The sequence below is a fragment of the Sinocyclocheilus anshuiensis genome, unplaced genomic scaffold, assembly GCF_001515605.1.
Source record: "Sinocyclocheilus anshuiensis isolate Anshui unplaced genomic scaffold, SAMN03320099.WGS_v1.1 scaffold364, whole genome shotgun sequence".
In the NCBI taxonomy this organism is placed as follows: Eukaryota; Metazoa; Chordata; class Actinopteri; order Cypriniformes; family Cyprinidae; genus Sinocyclocheilus; species Sinocyclocheilus anshuiensis.
Window position 1 is genome coordinate 353,662 of NW_015555735.1, and position 18,933 is coordinate 372,594.

The 18,933-nt window shown below is 37.4% G+C and overlaps 1 protein-coding gene across 1 annotated transcript in view; it reads left to right on the plus strand.

Annotated features, from left to right (window-relative positions):
• LOC107673053 (low-density lipoprotein receptor-related protein 1-like) overlaps nt 1-18,933 on the plus strand; it is a 154,256-nt gene that overhangs the window by 118,048 nt on the left and 17,275 nt on the right. The window contains exons 30-59 of the mRNA XM_016466490.1: nt 486-660; nt 1,753-1,847; nt 1,943-2,092; nt 2,369-2,512; nt 3,329-3,454; nt 3,545-3,676; nt 3,756-3,890; nt 3,973-4,102; nt 4,212-4,338; nt 4,898-5,049; nt 5,207-5,331; nt 5,505-5,879; nt 11,230-11,419; nt 12,047-12,251; nt 12,447-12,636; nt 13,238-13,363; nt 13,485-13,613; nt 13,738-13,857; nt 13,997-14,110; nt 14,215-14,364; nt 14,476-14,598; nt 15,142-15,258; nt 15,956-16,084; nt 16,254-16,376; nt 16,496-16,636; nt 17,419-17,606; nt 17,710-17,893; nt 18,067-18,152; nt 18,260-18,379; nt 18,485-18,672. Of these exons, the coding sequence (XP_016321976.1) occupies nt 486-660; nt 1,753-1,847; nt 1,943-2,092; nt 2,369-2,512; nt 3,329-3,454; nt 3,545-3,676; nt 3,756-3,890; nt 3,973-4,102; nt 4,212-4,338; nt 4,898-5,049; nt 5,207-5,331; nt 5,505-5,879; nt 11,230-11,419; nt 12,047-12,251; nt 12,447-12,636; nt 13,238-13,363; nt 13,485-13,613; nt 13,738-13,857; nt 13,997-14,110; nt 14,215-14,364; nt 14,476-14,598; nt 15,142-15,258; nt 15,956-16,084; nt 16,254-16,376; nt 16,496-16,636; nt 17,419-17,606; nt 17,710-17,893; nt 18,067-18,152; nt 18,260-18,379; nt 18,485-18,672 (4,489 nt within the window). The remainder of the gene's footprint in view (nt 1-485; nt 661-1,752; nt 1,848-1,942; nt 2,093-2,368; nt 2,513-3,328; nt 3,455-3,544; nt 3,677-3,755; nt 3,891-3,972; nt 4,103-4,211; nt 4,339-4,897; nt 5,050-5,206; nt 5,332-5,504; nt 5,880-11,229; nt 11,420-12,046; nt 12,252-12,446; nt 12,637-13,237; nt 13,364-13,484; nt 13,614-13,737; nt 13,858-13,996; nt 14,111-14,214; nt 14,365-14,475; nt 14,599-15,141; nt 15,259-15,955; nt 16,085-16,253; nt 16,377-16,495; nt 16,637-17,418; nt 17,607-17,709; nt 17,894-18,066; nt 18,153-18,259; nt 18,380-18,484; nt 18,673-18,933) is intronic.

The window sequence follows — 18,933 nt, forward strand, 5'->3', positions numbered from 1 at the left end:
TAATGTATAACTTTACCCAATATTTCTGTTTCAAGTACATGCTGTTCTTTGTAACTTTCTATTAATCAAATAATCCTGAAAAATGGGAAGTGGAGTAAATGGCTGCTGTAAATTCACGATCACAGGGATAAATTACATTTTCAAATATATTCAAGTAGAAAACAGTTGTTTTAAATTGTAATAAAATATTACTTTTTTACTTTATTTTTGATCAAATAAATGCACACGTCTGGGTGGGTGAAAGAAACTTCTTTCAAAAACATTCTTGCCAAACCCAGACTTGTGAAATATATTTTACTTGAAAATAAATGTCAGATTTTGTTATCAAATACATTGACTTTCATACAGTAAGAGTTCATATACTTTTTATATTAAAGAATGCAAGACAAATACATATTTATTTTTGCTATGTTGTTCTGTTTTTCAGCCTGTGTGATCAGTTTACAATTCTAATCATGATAACAATTATTATTTTTCATTGCTAGACCTCCATAATGCTCAGGGTCTAGCTGTAGACTGGGTCTCCAGAAACCTCTTCTGGACCAGCTATGATACGAATAAGAAGCAGATCAATGTTGCACGCCTAGACGGGTCCTTCAAGAATGCTGTAATCCATGGACTGGACAAGCCTCACTGTTTGGTGCTACATCCTATCCTGGGGTTAGTACAAGTACTCACACATGCACAATTGCTAGTTCAGGCTTAGCATTAGTGCCTTTCTGTCATTTTAGTCTCTTTAGACTCTTTCGCTCTCAGCTTATTTAGTAGGCCACATTTGGAGAGGAACAGATGCCGTGCCAGTATGTTTCTGGCGGCGATCGTAAAGGGTGTAGATGAGAAATGTAGACGTTGCTCATTAGTGTGAGCTATAGGCTGGACAATATGGCTTCCCTCATGTTGCACTTCTCAGTGTGTTGCTGTGTGGCCAATGTGAATCAGATGTGTTTAGTGCCAGTGTGCTAGTTTCTAGACGCACCAGTTTCTAATAAAATCAGCAAGCTTGTGGATGCAGACAATATAAATCATTCAGCTGGTTTTTCATTTGTTCGGTGCGTTTTGCCCTCTACAGTGTTTTTGATAAATTAGTGTTTATTTCTTCTCTCACTGGCAGTAAGTACATCACAGTGTTTTGAGGCATTCAGCTGACTAAGATATGAAGACACTTTCCTGGATTTTATTTTTAAGCCAAACCAAAATAAAGCATTACAATGCCTTTTTATGTCCAGAATCTTGAATAACAGAACCTCAACAAATGTGGGGCTCTTTGCAAATAAACAAATATTGGTAACTGAAACGACTAAAATAGTTTTTGCTAATTGAAATAAAGCAGGAATAAAATAAAAATATTAGATTTAAAACTTGAAAAAATTAAAAACTATACTAAACTAAAACTCAAATTAATTAAAGCTATATAGAAATATAAAACAAACTAATAAGAATTACAAAAAACAAAATTATTAAAACTTATTTTAAAATTAAAATGAGAACATAAAATTAAAGCTAATAAAAATATTAAAAGTTAAAATATATATATATAAACTAATAAGAATGACAGAAGTGCATAAAATTATTAAAACATAAACTAAAATTAAAATGAGAACTGAAATTATAAAAGCAAAAGCTAATTCAAAATATGAATAAATACTATAATAGTTATAAATAATTGTAAACGTTGTCACAAATAATTAGCAGATACCTTCTTTATGTCAGGACTTAGCTACTGTTGTCTTATTTTTTGCGTATTGTTTACAGGAAGCTCTACTGGCTTGATGGTGACAACATCAGTATGGCCAACATGGACGGCACCAACCACACATTACTGTTCACCAGTCAGAAAGGCCCAGTGGGTGAGTGGCCTGTCTTGTGTAACTTTTGTTTGCCTAAAGCTAAAAGAAGGCCTTGTGGAGATGTTGTTTTATACGTTGACGTCTTCCCATGGCAGGTCTGTCCATAGACTTTGACATGGAGCAGTTGTACTGGATCAGCTCAGGGAACAGCACCATTAACCGCTGTAAGCTGGATGGTTCCGGACTGGAGATCATTGAGGGTGTTAAAGGAAAACTCACCAAAGCTACAGCCCTCGCTATCATGGGTGAGACAGCACCATCAACCTGTTTCCAATGCAACTAAAACTTTGTGATGTAACTCACTGAACTGAAGTTTGTCTAACTTAATTGTGACTTGTGAAGTGTTTCTGTTAAGTATGAATGGTGTGAGACTACAGCTCTTAAAAATTCTTCCACATAACTAGATGACAGTGCTCTCCGAAAAACCATAATTGTGATTTTTGTGAACAATGGTCATAGAGTTCACTGCATTGTAAAACCCATTTGAGGTAAGTGACTGACCTCTTATGTTTTATGTGTAGGAGATAAGTTGTGGTGGGCCGATCAGGGCACAGATCAGATCGGTACATGTGACAAGAGCGATGGAGGCAACTGGAAGGTTCTCCGAAATAACACCTCACCCATGATGCATATGAAGATCTACAATGAGACTGTTCATCAACTAGGTGTGTTTTCATATTTATATTAATTACGTAACCTTAAAATGCACGTGACTTTGTCCCCATAAATGAATATGCAGGTGAAAAGGAGAAATTACTCTTTATAAAATTACTAATTTTTAAAAGGAAAATTTATTATTTTTTTAAATAAAATCATTAATTTCATTCATTACATTTTTTAATTAAATGTATTCATTTTTAAATTATTATTATTTTTATTATTATTATTATTGGTGTGTTTTTTTTTTATTGGTGTTGCTTAACTAAATATTACATTTAAAGAATACCCAGTTAAAGGTTAAAGGGGTCATATGATGCTATTTCAATTTTTCCTTTCTCTTTGGCACATAATCAAAAAGGAATTTCTGGATTGTCAGATGGCAAGACAGATTAAATAATTGTTATAATAGAGGATAATTCATTTTAATTTGTACTTAAAATATAATGTAATTTATATTGATTAGTGACTTTGTCCCTTTAAATTCATTTGGAGGTAAAAATGAGATATTCTTCTTTATAAATTACGGGTTTAAAATAAATTATTTTGATAATGTTTAATTAGGCTACTGATTCATTTGAAAATATAATGAATAACAACAACTATTATTATTATTATTTCATTTCAATTAAATGTGAAAATAGTTCACGTAATCAAAGGGGAATTCCTGGGTTGTCAGATGACAAGACAAATTACATATTAATATTATAATAGGTCTTATTTCGATTAATGCTTAAAATGAACACAACTATAAATAATTTAAAAATAATGCAAACTATTAACCAAAGATGATACCATTTGGATGTGTCTGATATCTACTATAGGTACCAACCTCTGCAGTAAGAACAATGGCGACTGCTCTCAGCTTTGCTTGCCAACTTCACCAACTACAAGAGCCTGCATGTGTACGGCTGGATATAGTTTGAAGAGTGGCCAACAGTCCTGTGAAGGCAAGATCTCATACAAACCTCACTAATGTACAACATTTGCTTTCACATGACCACATTGTAACATTGTGTTTATGGCACTTCTGTATAAAGGCATGGGCTCGTTTTTGCTCTACTCTGTGCACGAGGGCATCCGTGGCATCCCTCTGGACCCGTCAGATAAATCTGATGCCCTGGTACCTGTGTCAGGCACCTCTCTTGCTGTGGGCATTGACTTCCATGCTGGTGAGTATGCAAATATCAGTCTGAAAATTTCTCTGAATGCAACTAACTTGAAGTGTTTTGTGCTTCTTTTGCCCTGTAGAGAATGACACCATCTACTGGGTTGACATTGGCCTTAGCACTATTAGCCGAGCCAAGAGAGACCAGACCTGGAGGGAGGACATAGTGACTAATGGCATTGGACGTGTGGAAGGCATTACCGTGGACTGGATTGCAGGTGTGCAAATGTGCAAACACACAAATTAAAAGCGCATTATATATTAATGCATCTAACACATTGTGTTGTTTTGTATAAATAGGCAACATCTATTGGACTGATCAAGGCTTTGATGTGATTGAGGTGGCCAGACTCAACGGCTCCTTCCGCTATGTGGTCATCTCTCAGGGTCTGGACAAACCTCGTGCCATTGCTGTACATCCAGAGAAAGGGTGAGGGAATGTGTCTGTGTTTTAAGTGAAGATGGGGAATGTGTGCCTATGAACATGAGAAAACAGTGTATGATCTCATGATCTTAGACTCAAGTATTTGTGTGTACAGGTATCTGTTCTGGACGGAGTGGGGTCAGTATCCGCGTATTGAAAGATCTCGTCTGGATGGTTCTGAAAGAGTAGTTCTTGTCAATGTCAGCATCAGCTGGCCCAATGGCATCTCCATTGATTACAAGGTTTGTACATAAACACACTGTGCCTCTTTTGCAGAACAAGTTTATTTTGGGTTCTGGTACCAGATTTAATTGCTAATCAACTTTTAGAAGATGATTATTATTATTAAGATTTTTTAATGCTGTTTTTTAAACTTTCTGTTCATTAAAGAATCTATAAAAAATATATCATGTTTTCCACAAAAATATCAAGCAGCTGTTTCAACATAGTTTCTTGAGCATCAAATCAACATATTAGAACAATTTCTGATGGATCATGTGACACGGAAGACTGAAGTATTGGCTGCTGAAAATTCAGCTTTGCCATCACAGGAATATATTACATTTGAAAATATATTGGCGTAAACAGTTATTTTAAACTGTAATAATAATATTTCACAATGGTACTTTTTTAAAATGTATTTTTGAACAATTAAAAAAGAAAAATCTTAGCAACCCCAAACTATTGGCTGGTAGTGTTTATTTCATTTAATTTGTATTTTAATTACATAAAAATGTATTGTAGCAATGAAACCACAACAGTATGGTAAGTGTTATATAACTAATGTTGTACAATGTGTAGGAGAGCCTGCTGTATTGGTGTGATGCACGTACAGACAAAATTGAGCGCATAAATCTGGAGACTGGTGAAAACCGTGAGCTGGTGCTGTCTAGTAACAACATGGACATGTTTGCTGTTTCTGTGTTTGAGGACTACATCTACTGGAGTGACAGGTGCCAACACATTATTCCTTGACTATTGCTTATTATTACCCCTTTTTAACTGGCCCCTTTTATTCATATTAATTTATGTTCTCAAAGGTTTTTATATCTTGCTATTGCAGTGGATTTTACAGGTAATGAGCTTTTTATCTTCTGCTGTTTCCAATAGGACGCATGCCAATGGCTCCATCAAGAGAGGAAACAAGGACAACGCCACAGACATGGTGTATCTGAGAACAGGAATTGGTGTACAGCTCAAAGACATTAAAGTCTTCAACCGTGCAAGACAGCAAGGTGTGTATCCTCCTGAAAAGCGCTCTAAAGAACTTTTTTTTGACTATATAGCAGGGGTTTCCAATCATAAGGACCCTCCAGGGTTTTAGCCAACCAAGAGACCCTAGTATATAAAAAGTTGGATTTTAACAATAGCAACTGTGTTCATTTTAATATCTTAATATTGTTTGCAGGTACCAACATCTGTAAAGTGAACAATGGTGGTTGTGAACAGCTGTGTCTGTACCGGGGTAATGGCAATTGTACCTGCGCCTGCGCCCACGGCATGCTGGCAGAGGACGGCCACAGCTGCAGGGATTACGATGGCTACCTCCTCTACTCGGAGCGCACGATACTAAAGAGCATTCACCTATCGGATGAAACAAACCTCAATGCTCCCATTAAACCCTTTGAAGACCCAGAGCACATGAAGAACGTCATCGCCCTTACCTTTGACTACAGGGGTGGCGGTGGAAAGGGATCCAACCGGATCTTCTACAGCGACATTCACTTTGGTAACATTCAGCATATCAGCGATGACGGCTCTGACCGCAAGACCATAGTGGAGAGTAAGTGCCCAATCTTTTCATTCATTTTTTTTATTTCTCTGTTTTGCGCACACCATCTGGATGTGGCTAACAGCAATACTAAGGGCCCTATTTTAACGATCTAAGTGCATGGTCTAAACGCACTGCGCAGGTGCACTCAGGGCATGTCCGAATCCACTTTTGCTAGTTTAATGACGGGAAAACGGTCGGCACGCATGGTCTAAGCGGGTTGTCCCTATTCACTTAATGAGTAATGGGTGTATTCTGGGCGTAACGTGCAATAAACCAATCAGAGTCTCATCTCCCATCCCCTTTAAAAGCCAGTTGCGCTCGCGCCATGGCGGGTTCGCTATTTACATGGCGGAATGTAATTTTTAAAAATGTTTTTGTGCTGCTTACCCTGTGTGTGTAATAAGCAAAATGTACGCGCGTTGTGCACCTGCATATTACTAACGCGCTCTTTAAATAACAAAGAAAAAATATTGCACCAGACTTTAGACCAAGTTTGAGTTGGTCTATGGCGCAGTCTATTTTCAGTTCCTCAAAATAGCATCGCGCCAACAATGCGCCTGAACACACCTCTTTTTTAGACCAGCACGCCCATGGGCGCAAATGCATTTGCTATTTAAACAACGCGGCGCAGTATGGGAAAATGAGAACTGCATCGGGCTGAAACTATCAAAAACACTTGCGCCGCATTGCGCCCGGGTGTATGATAGGGCCCCTAAGAGTGAGAAATTATAATGAAACCAAGTACTTGAAAAAATAAATGCTATTTTAATTTGGAAAATACAGTCTTTATTCAGCAACAATGCATTTGATCAGAAGTGACAGTAAAGACTTACACTGTTATAAAAGAGTTCTATTTCAAATATATGCTGTTCTTTTTAACTTTCTATTCATCAAAAATCCCTGAAAATAGTTTCATGGTTTCCACAAAAATATTAAGCAGCACAACTGTTTTCAACATTGATATGTTTCTTGAGCAGCAAATCAACATATTAGAATGTTTTCTGAATGATCATGTGACATTGAAAACCTGGAATAATGCTGAAAATGTAGCTTTGCCATCACAGGAATAAATTACATTTTAAAATATTACAATAGAAAACACATTTTCACAATATTTTTACTGTATTTTTGATCAAATAAATGCAGCCTCAGTGTGCATAAGAGACTTGTTTCAGAAAAATTCTTTCAAATCTTACCAACCCAAAACTTTGGAAAGGGAATATATAGTATATATGTATATTTCTACCAATTAAATATGCACATGGTCATTATTTAGAAATATTTGCAATTGGATAATCAGAATCAAGTATTTCAGAGAGATGTGTAATAAATATGTACATAATTACGTACCAAAAACGATTAGTGAACATCATTTTTTTTTTTTTTTTTTTAAATGTCATTAATTTTAGATGGTTAGACAGATGCCAGTGGAGGCTGAAAATGTTTATCAGCTCCTATAGTAGCATGAAGTAGTAAGAACACAAGTAACATTTAGTAACAATGCAAGCATTGAAAAAAACAATACACCAAAAGCAAAACCCTTCATTCAAAGTTTGTGTTGCTTTTGTTGTAGACAGTTTCTTCCTGATATGCCATATAATGAGTCAGTAAAGAAAGCAATTTCATCAATGGTTTCAAATATATTAAAAGTCTGACATGGACATTTCTAGTCTCTAAAGTACATTTCTTAACAATATATGATATAGTTTGATGTTCACATAAAGATCTGTTATTACATAATATCATCGAAGTCTTCACAGGTAATTCAGGCTCTATATCTGGCAGAACAAATCAATGTAGTTCAAACACATTACAGCAGAAACACATTAAATGCTTCTGCATGGTTCGGGACTTTATCCTCATGGTTGGGGAGGGGTGTCCAGCTCCACAGGGTTAAAGGGCTCCACTATGGCGCTTCCTGGACACATAACGCACCTGTAACCTTTGCAGCACACCCGTCCCAATGTCAGCAGCTCTCTACGAAATTTGTTTGACATGAAAGCATAGAGTAGCGGATTGGCTACAGCCGAGGAGCTCGCTAACAGCCGGGCGATGATGGCGAAGTTGAGATGATGTGCGTGTATATTTCTATTATTGGTAGCGATGAGCAAGAACATGAGGATGTAGGATGGCAACCAGCAGATGGTGAAGACTAACACCAACAGGATCGACGTCTTGGTCACCTGGTTCTGGTAGCGCTCCAGTTGCGGCGCGGTACCTTGCAGTTGCGTCCTTCGCAGGAAGCTGTAGAGTTTGGTGTACATGACGACGATGATGATCAAAGGGAAAGCAAAGCTGAACAGGAACAGAATAGTACTGTAGACCAACTGGCTGAGGTCTGATAGAAACGCAAAGCAGAGGATGGGCACAGTCCTCAATTGGCGGAAAGCAAACTGAGGTGCTGCAAGAGCCACGGCCGGCACCCACATGAGAATCACAGTAACCCGCAGCCAGCGGCGCATTCGGAAACGATACGTCCAAGTGGGGTGCACCACAATCAGGTAGCGCGTTACCGCTAATGCAGCTAGTGTGAATACGCTCGCCGAGTTACAGGCCACTCCCAGAAAACTGATGACTTTGCATAGGATGCTGCTGAAGGGCCAGTAGCCCAGTGCTATAGCGGCAGTGTGGAAGGGCAGGCAAATGAGCAGCAGTAGATCCGAAGCGCTCAAGGCTAAAAGTAACGTATCTGTCCCTTGAAGAGACTGGAGTCCATTTTTCCTCCTCCGTCCGGTCAGGACGTAGATGACCAGCGAGTGTCCCACCAGCCCGATCAGCATGACTATTGCGTCCAGAGTGGGAGCTAAGACCCGTGTTAGTTCCCAGCTCAGACTCCCATAATCATGGCTAATATTCATACTTAACACACTGAAGAGCAATTTACTGAAGTGTGGGATGGCATACGTTCAAACTCCATATGAAGATCGCCGTCTGCTTCAGGCTAATAATTAGCCCTTTTGAGAGTTAATAACTTCCTCACATGGCAAATCATCATTGGGGTGTTTACTCCAAGAGATAAAGGCAGTCTCTGCTGGGGTGGTTGTTAGTGTTTAGCATTAGCATTTAGCAATATATCCTCCTAGGAAGTTGAGAATTCATGTTAACACTTTTTTTTTCTGGTACGTCTGGTACATTTAAAAAATAAATAAACATAAATAATATATGTATTATAAATAAATATAAATTAATTAATTATAAATAAATAAATAAAATATTATATATACACTTTATAAATAAGTTTGTCACACACAGATTGTGTATGAAAGGTAATACAGCTGGGTCACTGCCCAGTCAGTTATCATTAGACTTCATAATTTAACATTTAGTAATATAGAACAAATCAAGTGAGCTTTTGTAATAACCAATCAAATATCCAGGGACTACAATGCTAATTTCTATCATCAAATTTTTTGAAATCAAATGTTCTTTAAAAAAGTAAATAAATAGTCAGTATATTATATAATATGATATAATATAATACAATATAATATAATAGATTCAAGTAGAATCGAGTATAAATTGGTATATTATATTATATTATATCATTATGAACCTATTGGATTTGTATGCTGGCAACATTTTTCAGCTTTCGAGTCAGCGTTATTTTAATATTATGTATATACTATTTAGTTGTTATTCATATTTTTAATTCGCTTTTGTTTTTATATTTTCACTTTTGTGCACTATTTTATTAATTTTAGTAAATTTACTTTTTAATTTGACCTTTATTTCAGATTTAGTAATTTTGTACTTCAACTCAAATTTATTTTTATTTCAGTTAGTTGTCAAGGCAACATTTAGCAAAATTAGTAATTTATTTCAGTTTTATTTGAATTAACAGACATTATTTAAATGAACAGAAACTATTTTTATTCATTTTAGTTAATAACAAGGTTTCGAATGCAGCCAAAGACTTCCAGTATTACCATAAACATTTGTGTTTCATCATTTGTAATGTGAAAACAGTTCCTTTCACATGTGATCACTATTAAACTTCATCTCGTATTTGAAATTATGGAAGGTGCTTACCTTACGGCCATCCATGATTGCTGTTTGCTTGTATTGATTGAGTGAAACCAGGCAACCCTGCAAAACGTGATTCCCTGCATCTGTCAATGGCCGCTACATTACGAACTGTCGATTCTACTTGAATCTAAGTGCCCAATGCAACTTTCCTCTTATGATCAATTAAATGACTCTTCAGATTAATTCCAAGTCCTTTAGCTTGGCTGTTCTAGGACTTTGTCCTTCTGCTGCAAGGAAAGCAAGATGACTCTCCTCGGTCTGTCCTAATGTGAGATTTCTCTCGCAGAGGTGGAGTAGTAGTAGGAGGAACGACTAACACCAAACACCATAACGATCCTCCTGACCTCCAAGTTCAAAGTACAATGGGTGGTTGTTCAGGTATCATCATCTAATACATCGATTGTCAAGTTTACTGGCCTTTTCCTAGAACAACGTAGTTTCTGTGATGATGACGTCTCATCTGTTGGCTGTGGCTATTATGCAAGTATCTTATTCTTCCTTTGGCCTAAAGACTGATGTGTTTTACAGGATCATTATTGGTTTTTAGCAAAAGTAAACAACTTGGTTGAGTGTCCTTCCTGTTTTATGGTGGAGCAATCGCTGTCGTAAAGCAGCCATTGGTGTGATGCAGATAGATGCAGCGAAGCCCCTCATGGGCTCATAAATTTTGTGGAGGGTGACTATTATTCAGTGTGACTAAGACTCATTGGGACTCTTTCGACGGTGCTGACTGAAGCGCATTGCTCCACATTGCTTCTCACCCCAGCGTTGTGTCTGAGACTCTTCCAGCAGTCCTCTCTTTGTGAAAGAACTAGTCACCGTGGTTAAAGAGATTCACAGAGGGAGGGGTCTTGTATGCACAGGCACCCATCCATGAAATGACCGGATGACACTAAGCCACTAAACACACACATGCACCAGCAACAACGGCTATCTCACAACATGCTGAAACCAACATGCACACGTATCATGGGATTAAACTGTTCACTGGGACAGGATAAGAAGTTTAAAAAGAGATGTTTTGGACTTGCCCTGTGTTAATCATAGAATTGGTTTACTCTATGAAGCTTAGATGACATTAATCCAGTTTGAAGTTGTTGCCAACTTTTCCAAGAAGTTCAGATGCCTCGTTTTTTGTTTCATTTTTAGCTATAGTGTGCAGTAGAGTTAGTTTGTTCAAAATACATACAGTGTGTCTGTGCACAGAATTATAATGAAGAAAAACAGATTGGATGCAGTAGAGTTGTTCTTGGATCAGAAACAAGCAGTCAGAGCAGGATTCTCTATATACTTCCTCAGTTTAAGACCATTTTTCTTCTTTTCATTTGAACAGGTGTAGGATCAATTGAAGGTTTGGCTTATCACCGGGGTTGGGACACACTATACTGGACCAGCTACACCACCTCCACCATCACACGGCACACTGTGGACCAGAGTCGCACTGGAGCTTTTGACAGAGACAATGTGGTCACTATGTCCGGGGATGACCACCCCAGAGCCTTTGTTCTGGATGAATGCCAAGAGTATGAACATTGTATATTAAATTTGCCATGATGCAATGCTGTGTTTTGATTATTCTCCTGGGCCTACAATCCCAAGAGTTTGAATCATATTCAGTATGAACTACTACCCTACCAAATACCGAAAACATTTTTGTTTTCACCGCCAACTTTATATATAATTTTTTTTTACAATTTTATTTAAATACCTATATCACCGATCTTAATTTTAGCTTTAACTGCCAAAGTGATGTTCTTATAATTAATGATTATGATAATTAATTCATAATTTTATTATAAAACAAATCCCAAAAATAGGCATTTTTGTGATGCTCACATAATTAATTGTAATAATTGATTTATAATTTTATTTAATCATTTATTTTTTGCAATAATTTATTTTGTTTTATTTATTTAAAAATGTATAATTATTGAATACTTCAATAATCTATTTATTTAATAATATTAAATAAAGATATTTAATAATATTATTAAATTATTCATATTAAATTACTCTGTTGCGTACTTTGGGCTTTTTTTGTTGTTTTTTTGCTTTTTTTTGCTTTTTTATCTTGTGTTGCTTTTGTTGTAAGTAGACCTCACATGCCAGTTTCTGTTTTTAAATTCCATTTTGTGTGCTATTTCTTTCAGCTTGATGTTCTGGACTAACTGGAATGAACAGACTCCAAGTATCATGCGAGCCTCTCTTTCTGGAGCGAATGTCCTTGTGATCATCGGCAGTAACATCCGCACCCCGAACGGCCTGGCCATCGACCACCGGGCTGAGAAAATCTATTTCTCAGACGCCACATTTGACAAGATTGAGCGATGCGAGTATGATGGCAGTCGACGCTTCGTGAGTTCCTCTCTATTTATGTCTTACTTTTTCTGTTTGTTCATGGGAAAGGAAGAGTTCTTGACTGTTGCATGGTAGATCATGACTCTAAAAGCGCAAAGTTCATGAGCTTGATTCTTAGAGTACACATACTACTGACATCTTGTACACCTTGAATTTCTTTGCAAAATGAATGTAAATCGTACCTGTGATTAGGTGGTGCTAAAGAACGAGCCAGTGCATCCTTTCGGTTTGGCGGTGTATGGTGACTATATCTTCTGGACAGACTGGGTGCGCAGAGCTGTGCTCAGAGCTAATAAATACGGCACAGATATGAAAGTCCTACGTGCCGACATTCCTCAACAGCCAATGGGCATCATTGCTGTGGCCAAAGACACCAATAGCTGTAAGTTTTGTACTGAAGACTGACTTATCCATGTGTAAAGAGTCACGGTTTAAATATTTTTTCAGCATGCCAATATTAGAAATAGTATTATTTCCACAAGGTTATTATAGTCTACAGAAGCTAAAACCATAAAATATTGTATTACCTAAATGTTATCTGAAAATAAAATAAGATATATTTGATTTCAGCTAGTTGACAAGGCAACATTTTACATTTTTAAGGTATTAAAATAGCTACATTTAAACTTAAATAAAAAATTTAAAAAATACGTATTTCACAACAAAAACTAATAAAAATGTCAAAATAGTAAAACTTTGAAATGAAAACAGAAAATGAAATTTCTATTACATTTAAATTCTAATTAAAAAAACTATAATAGTGTCTCAGTGATACTAAAGTAACACTGCTCTGAAATGGCTTAAAAGGGTAAATATTAATCTATTTATTTATTTATATACTTATTCATTTACACTAGCACACAAAATTGATAAAACTGACACAATTGATTTTTAACTAATTATGAAAATTAATGGAACTGATGATGATTTTACGTATTACCCAGCCCCAAAATTCATTTGAAATTGGTCATTTGTGTCTGTAGGTGAATTTTCTCCATGTCTCATCAATAATGGAGGCTGTCAGGACCTGTGTCTGCTCACGTCAGAAGGACGAGTCAACTGCAGCTGCCGTGGAGAGCGCAAACTACTGGGAGACAACACCTGTGTTGGTGAGAGAGACAAACAGGAAGCTAGTGTCTAAAATATAAGCCTGTCCTGTTCTGAGCATGCTCCATTAGTTTCTTCTGAAAAGTGCAGCATAAAATTAAAGCATATCTCTCTGTCTCCCAGCGGAGAACACAACCTGCAACAGCGTGGATGAGTTCGAATGTGGAAACGGCGACTGTATCGAGTACAGCCTGACTTGTGACAGTCTCGGCCACTGCAAGGACAAGTCTGATGAGAAGCAGTCCTACTGCGGTAAGCATGACACTGCTTCTCGTTCATTGCTTTGTAGTTTTCAGAAGCATTTCCAAATTAGAAAGCTTGATATTTGAAGTTTTACATATTAACTCTCTTTTTTTGTTTTGTTTTTTGTTTGCAGCGAACCGCATTTGTAAGAAGGGCTACCGGCGCTGCATTAACGGACGATGTATCAAACACAGCTCCTGGTGTGACGGCACTGATGACTGTGGAGACAGTTCAGATGAGCTGCCATGCAACAGTAAGCAAGGGGGGGTGTGATTGTCTGAAATAAATGGAGATTAAGGAAAATACAAACCTGAACATTTTTTTTTGAGTGGTTGACTAGAAAAAGTGCCGCTGTAATAGTTCCTCACTGTATCCATCTCTGTTTACTTCAGTGACTCTGTGCAGTGCTGCTGAGTTCCAGTGCAAAGACGGTTCCTGCATCACTAACTCTAGTCGCTGTAATCAGGTGGTGGACTGTGAGGACGCCAGTGATGAGATGAACTGCAGTAAGTATTAATTTGGTCTGGTAACCAAAACAAAAGGTTGCAGGTTTTAACATATTTACATATTCTCTCGAATGGATACAATCTTTCGGTACATTCTCTTTCAGGCCCCACTGACTGCTCCAGTTACTATCTGCTTGGAGTGAAGGGCGAGACCTTTGAGCAGTGTGAGTTCACTACACTCTGCTACGCCCCCTCCTGGCGCTGTGATGGCTCCAATGATTGCGGAGACTTCTCAGATGAAAGAAACTGTCCCGGTCAGACTCTTCACACATCAGCGTGCACTGACACCCCCCCTCATTCTCACAGCAAATATAATATGTGTGATATTGCATAATGAAATTGACCTTTCACTTTCTTTCCCACAGAGAAAAGGAAGCATAATTGTCCGGTGAACTTCTTTGCATGTCCGAGCGGCCGCTGTATTCCCATGAGCTGGACCTGTGACAAAGAGAACGACTGTGAGAATGGAGCGGATGAGTTTCACTGTGGTTAGTGAACATCTCTCAGACTTTTCACAAGATTCATTTACATTTTTCTGTTCTTTTTTTTTTTCTTTTAAGATTTTATGGCAAATCAGTTTTCAAATTTGTCTTAATACTTCATCTTTGATGTACTTTATGTTTCATAAAGCTTGATAAAGCTTTATAAAACATGATAAAGCATACTTCATAAAGCAATTGTGTTGTGTTATTTTTAATCAAAATTTTCAGGGCCATTTTTGCCTTCACGAGAACACCCTTTCCATTTATTATTATTATTGTTATTGTTATTGTTATTGTTATTATTATTATTAATGGAACTGATTTTTAGTGGCTTTTTTGTCTTCATGTGAACATTTTTTAATAGTAATATTATTAATAACAATAATAATATATATTTTTATATGTATTAATATGCATTTATTTTTAGTTTTATGTTATTTGACACAATTCTGGTTAATTTCTGACCCTGACCACAGTTACACCTAATAATTAAGTTATTATCATATTTAGATTCTTTGACAATAAGTTTGTTTACTCTTGTTTTCTCAGATAAGTTCTGTGCATCAAATCAGTTTGAGTGTGGGAACCATCGCTGTATCTCCAAATCCTGGGTGTGTGACGGTGCTGATGACTGTGGAGACGGCACTGATGAGGACAGCAAATGCAGTGAGTCACGTTATAACTTACATCAACAAACAAAGCTCTGACCCTAAATAAAGTGGGTTTATCCTCACTGCAAGTGGACCCATATTTAATGTGTTCTGGGTCGTACTTTTACCTTTGTTCGTGGTTTTTGAGGATGTCACGCAATCTGTCCATGTTAGCATCTGTTTAATTTGGCGAGTTACCAACGGAAGATTTTGCACCACCGTTGAGTTTGTTTGGACGCACCGCATTTGACGTCAGCAGAACAATGGTAGTGTTTTTTTCTCCTTTTAAAAGCTGTTTAGCTGATCTTACTATGCATGATTATTATTTACATTATGCATTGTTTTATCCTCATATCTGTGACCGTGTAATTTCAAAACAACTGAGAACCTCTATGCTATTTAAAGGGATAGTTCAACCAAAAAATTAAAATTGTCATCATTTGCTTACGTCAAGTTTTTCCAAACCTGTATGAGTTTTTTTTTTTTTCCTTCTGTTGAGCACAAATTAAGATATTTTGAAGAATTTTGGTAACCAAACAGTTGGTAGTAGCCATTGGAAAAAATACTATGGAAGTCAGTGGCTACCATCAACTGTTTGCTTACCAACATTAAATTTTTGTCTTTATATTAGCCTTGATGAATCTCAGTGTCAATCTAGTTAAGGCTGGATGATAGAATGTGTAAGTGACACTGAGTTTATGTATCTCTTTCAGAGACAAAGACTTGCAGTCCAGAGGCATTCCAGTGTCCTGGCTCTCACATGTGTATTTCTCAGCGCTGGAAGTGTGACGGGGACAAGGACTGTCCTGATGGTGCAGATGAGGGCATTAAGGCTGGTTGTGGTGAGTTGCAAGAGGAATTGGTTATTTTGTGCCATGGAAATCCTTGGAAGAAACTGTTGCAACTATTTCTGCCTAGTTTCTTTATTTAATCACTCTCTTTATTTCTTACTATTTTTTTGCATGTATTTTTTTATTCTCTCTCTCTCTCTCTCTCTCTCTCTCTCTCAAGTGTTCAATAAGACCTGTGATGACTCGGAGTTCCAGTGTCAGAATTATCAGTGTATTCCCAAAAACTTCATGTGTGATCATGACGTTGACTGCCGCGATGGCTCTGATGAATCGCCCGAGTGTGGTAAGCATGTGGTGTCCATTTTATTGTTGCATCTTTTAGTGTTATTTATTATTAGTCACACAGACCCACACAGTGAATCATACATTAAGTCAGATATTGTCTTTCCTGTCATAATGTAGAATATCCCACATGCGGACCGAATGATTTCCGCTGTGCTAATGGCCAGTGCCTGAAGCAGAAGAACTGGGAGTGTGATGGAGAGTTTGACTGTAGAGACCAATCAGATGAAGCTCCCAAAAACCCACTTTGCACAGACTCCGGTGAGTATGGTAACCTTAAAGGACAAAGTGGAAAAAAAAAAACTCTTCTGAAGGCTGTTGCCACATTATTTACTTTTCTACTGGCTGTAACAAAGATTAAATTAAACATATTTTTAATAAAACAAGTACAATTTAAATATATATATTTTTTAAATACAACAAAGATACATAACTTCAAGCTATTTTAAATATTTTTTGCCACTCTTCATCATAAATTGTCCATATACCAATACCTTTTCTGTCACTATTGCTCTTTTTACGCCTTTAATCATAATTTGAATGCAAACAAAATTGAAAAGCGCAGGGTTATATTGCAGTCGTGTGTCTAACAATAAAAACTTGTGGTAATAAACAGGCTCTTGTGGGTTCTTGGAAGTGTGCCAGGTGTGTAATGTAGTGTGTTAAAGGAACTTAATTCTGTTCAATTCACTGCTTCATTAGAGCCACAACTTCCTGTGGCAGTATTAATTCTGGATCGCTGACTGGGTTGGAGTGACTTTATCTTTAGTGACTTTATTTTTTCTGGTTATGGATGACCTCTTACGGCGTTAATTATACTTTTTAAAATCTATTACACCAAGTACAAAAGTTCCAAAAGAACCACGGTGTTCTTTGAAGCTCTTTGGAGTTCCATGTAAATGCAAATATTATGGTACATAAATATGATATTGTTCTCTAACATTGTATAGTGCTATAATATTACCAATTAACTCATAATACACTGATATTCATTGGACCCAGAACAGAAATGTGATGGGTTGTTGTTTTGTTTTTATCCATAGAGAGGCGCTGTAATGACACTGCCTTCCTGTGCACCAATGGCAAGTGTGTGAACGAGACATTGCTGTGTGACGGTAAGAATGACTGTGGCGACGGCTCTGATGAGAACAACTGCTTCATCAATGAATGTCTCAACAGTAAGCTGAGCGGCTGTTCACAGCTCTGTGAAGATCTCAAGATCGGCTTCAAGGTACGTTTATACTTTTCGTTATTTGCACGTAATACTTACGCAAATTAATTACTTGGATATATAACGGTGAATACATGACATGCCTCTTGCCCGGCCCCTGCAGTGCCGCTGTCATCCAGGTTTCCGTCTGAAGCAAGATGGGAAGACGTGTGTGGATGTGGACGAGTGCACCACCACGTACCCCTGTGCCCAGCGTTGCATCAACACGCATGGTAGCTTCCACTGTCTCTGTGTCGAAGGCTTTGTGCCTCGTCCCGACGACCCCACCAGCTGCAAATCAACATCTGGTGAGCCCTCTCCCCTTGTTCTATTATGTTCTAGGTTACTCTTTCTCAAAGTAAAAAGTATACAGTACAGAATGTCATATAAAAATGGCATTGCAAGTTAAAATGTTTAAAGTTGTTGAGTATCTGTTTCAAAGTCTGCTTTACTATAAGAGTGTTTGTTGCTTACATTTCAGATGAGGAACCTTTCCTTATCTTCGCCAACCGCTACTACCTGCGAAAACTCAACTTGGATGGATCTAACTACACATTGATTAAACAGGTGAGGTGGCTGTCAGCCTAAAGATGTTATTTGTAGACTATTGTAATTTTCTAATGTTGCTTATTGTCTGTTACTATTTTGTGTGCTGATTTTGTATGTGTTAACAGGGGCTCAATAACGCAGTGGCTCTGGACTATCATTACGCGGAGCAGATGATCTACTGGACTGACGTGACAACACAAGGAAGCATGATCCGTCGCATGAACATCAACGGCAGTAACGTGCAGGTCTGATGATTCCCTCATGTTTAAAAATATAATTCTACCTTTGATAAAATTCATTACCTATACCATCTTGTTCTGATTGGCCATGTTTGATTGGCTGTTGGATAGGTGTTGCACAGAACCTCTCTGAGTAACCCTGATGGTCTGGCTGTGGACTGGGTCGGGGGGAACCTGTACTGGTGTGATAAGGGCCGAGACACAATTGAGGTTTCCAGGCTGAACGGAGCTTACAGAAGTGTGCTGGTTAACAGCGGCCTGCGAGAGCCCAGAGCCGTGGCTCTGGATGTGAGGAATGGGTGAGAGTCTAAAATCATTTCCCTAACAGTTCCTGATTTTACGTCATGTATTATATAAGCCAGTCTGACTATCCCAGTAAATGCTAGTTTATTTTCTAGGGCTGTGAGTCTATTAGAATTGTGATCAAATTCCATGATATTCTGAGTAACTAATCAAATTATTTGAAATTGCATATTAGTATTTTCCTAGAAAATCCTTCAAAGATAATTTAAGTCAGATGAGTGCATTACAAATTTAGCATTTTTTTACACACACACACA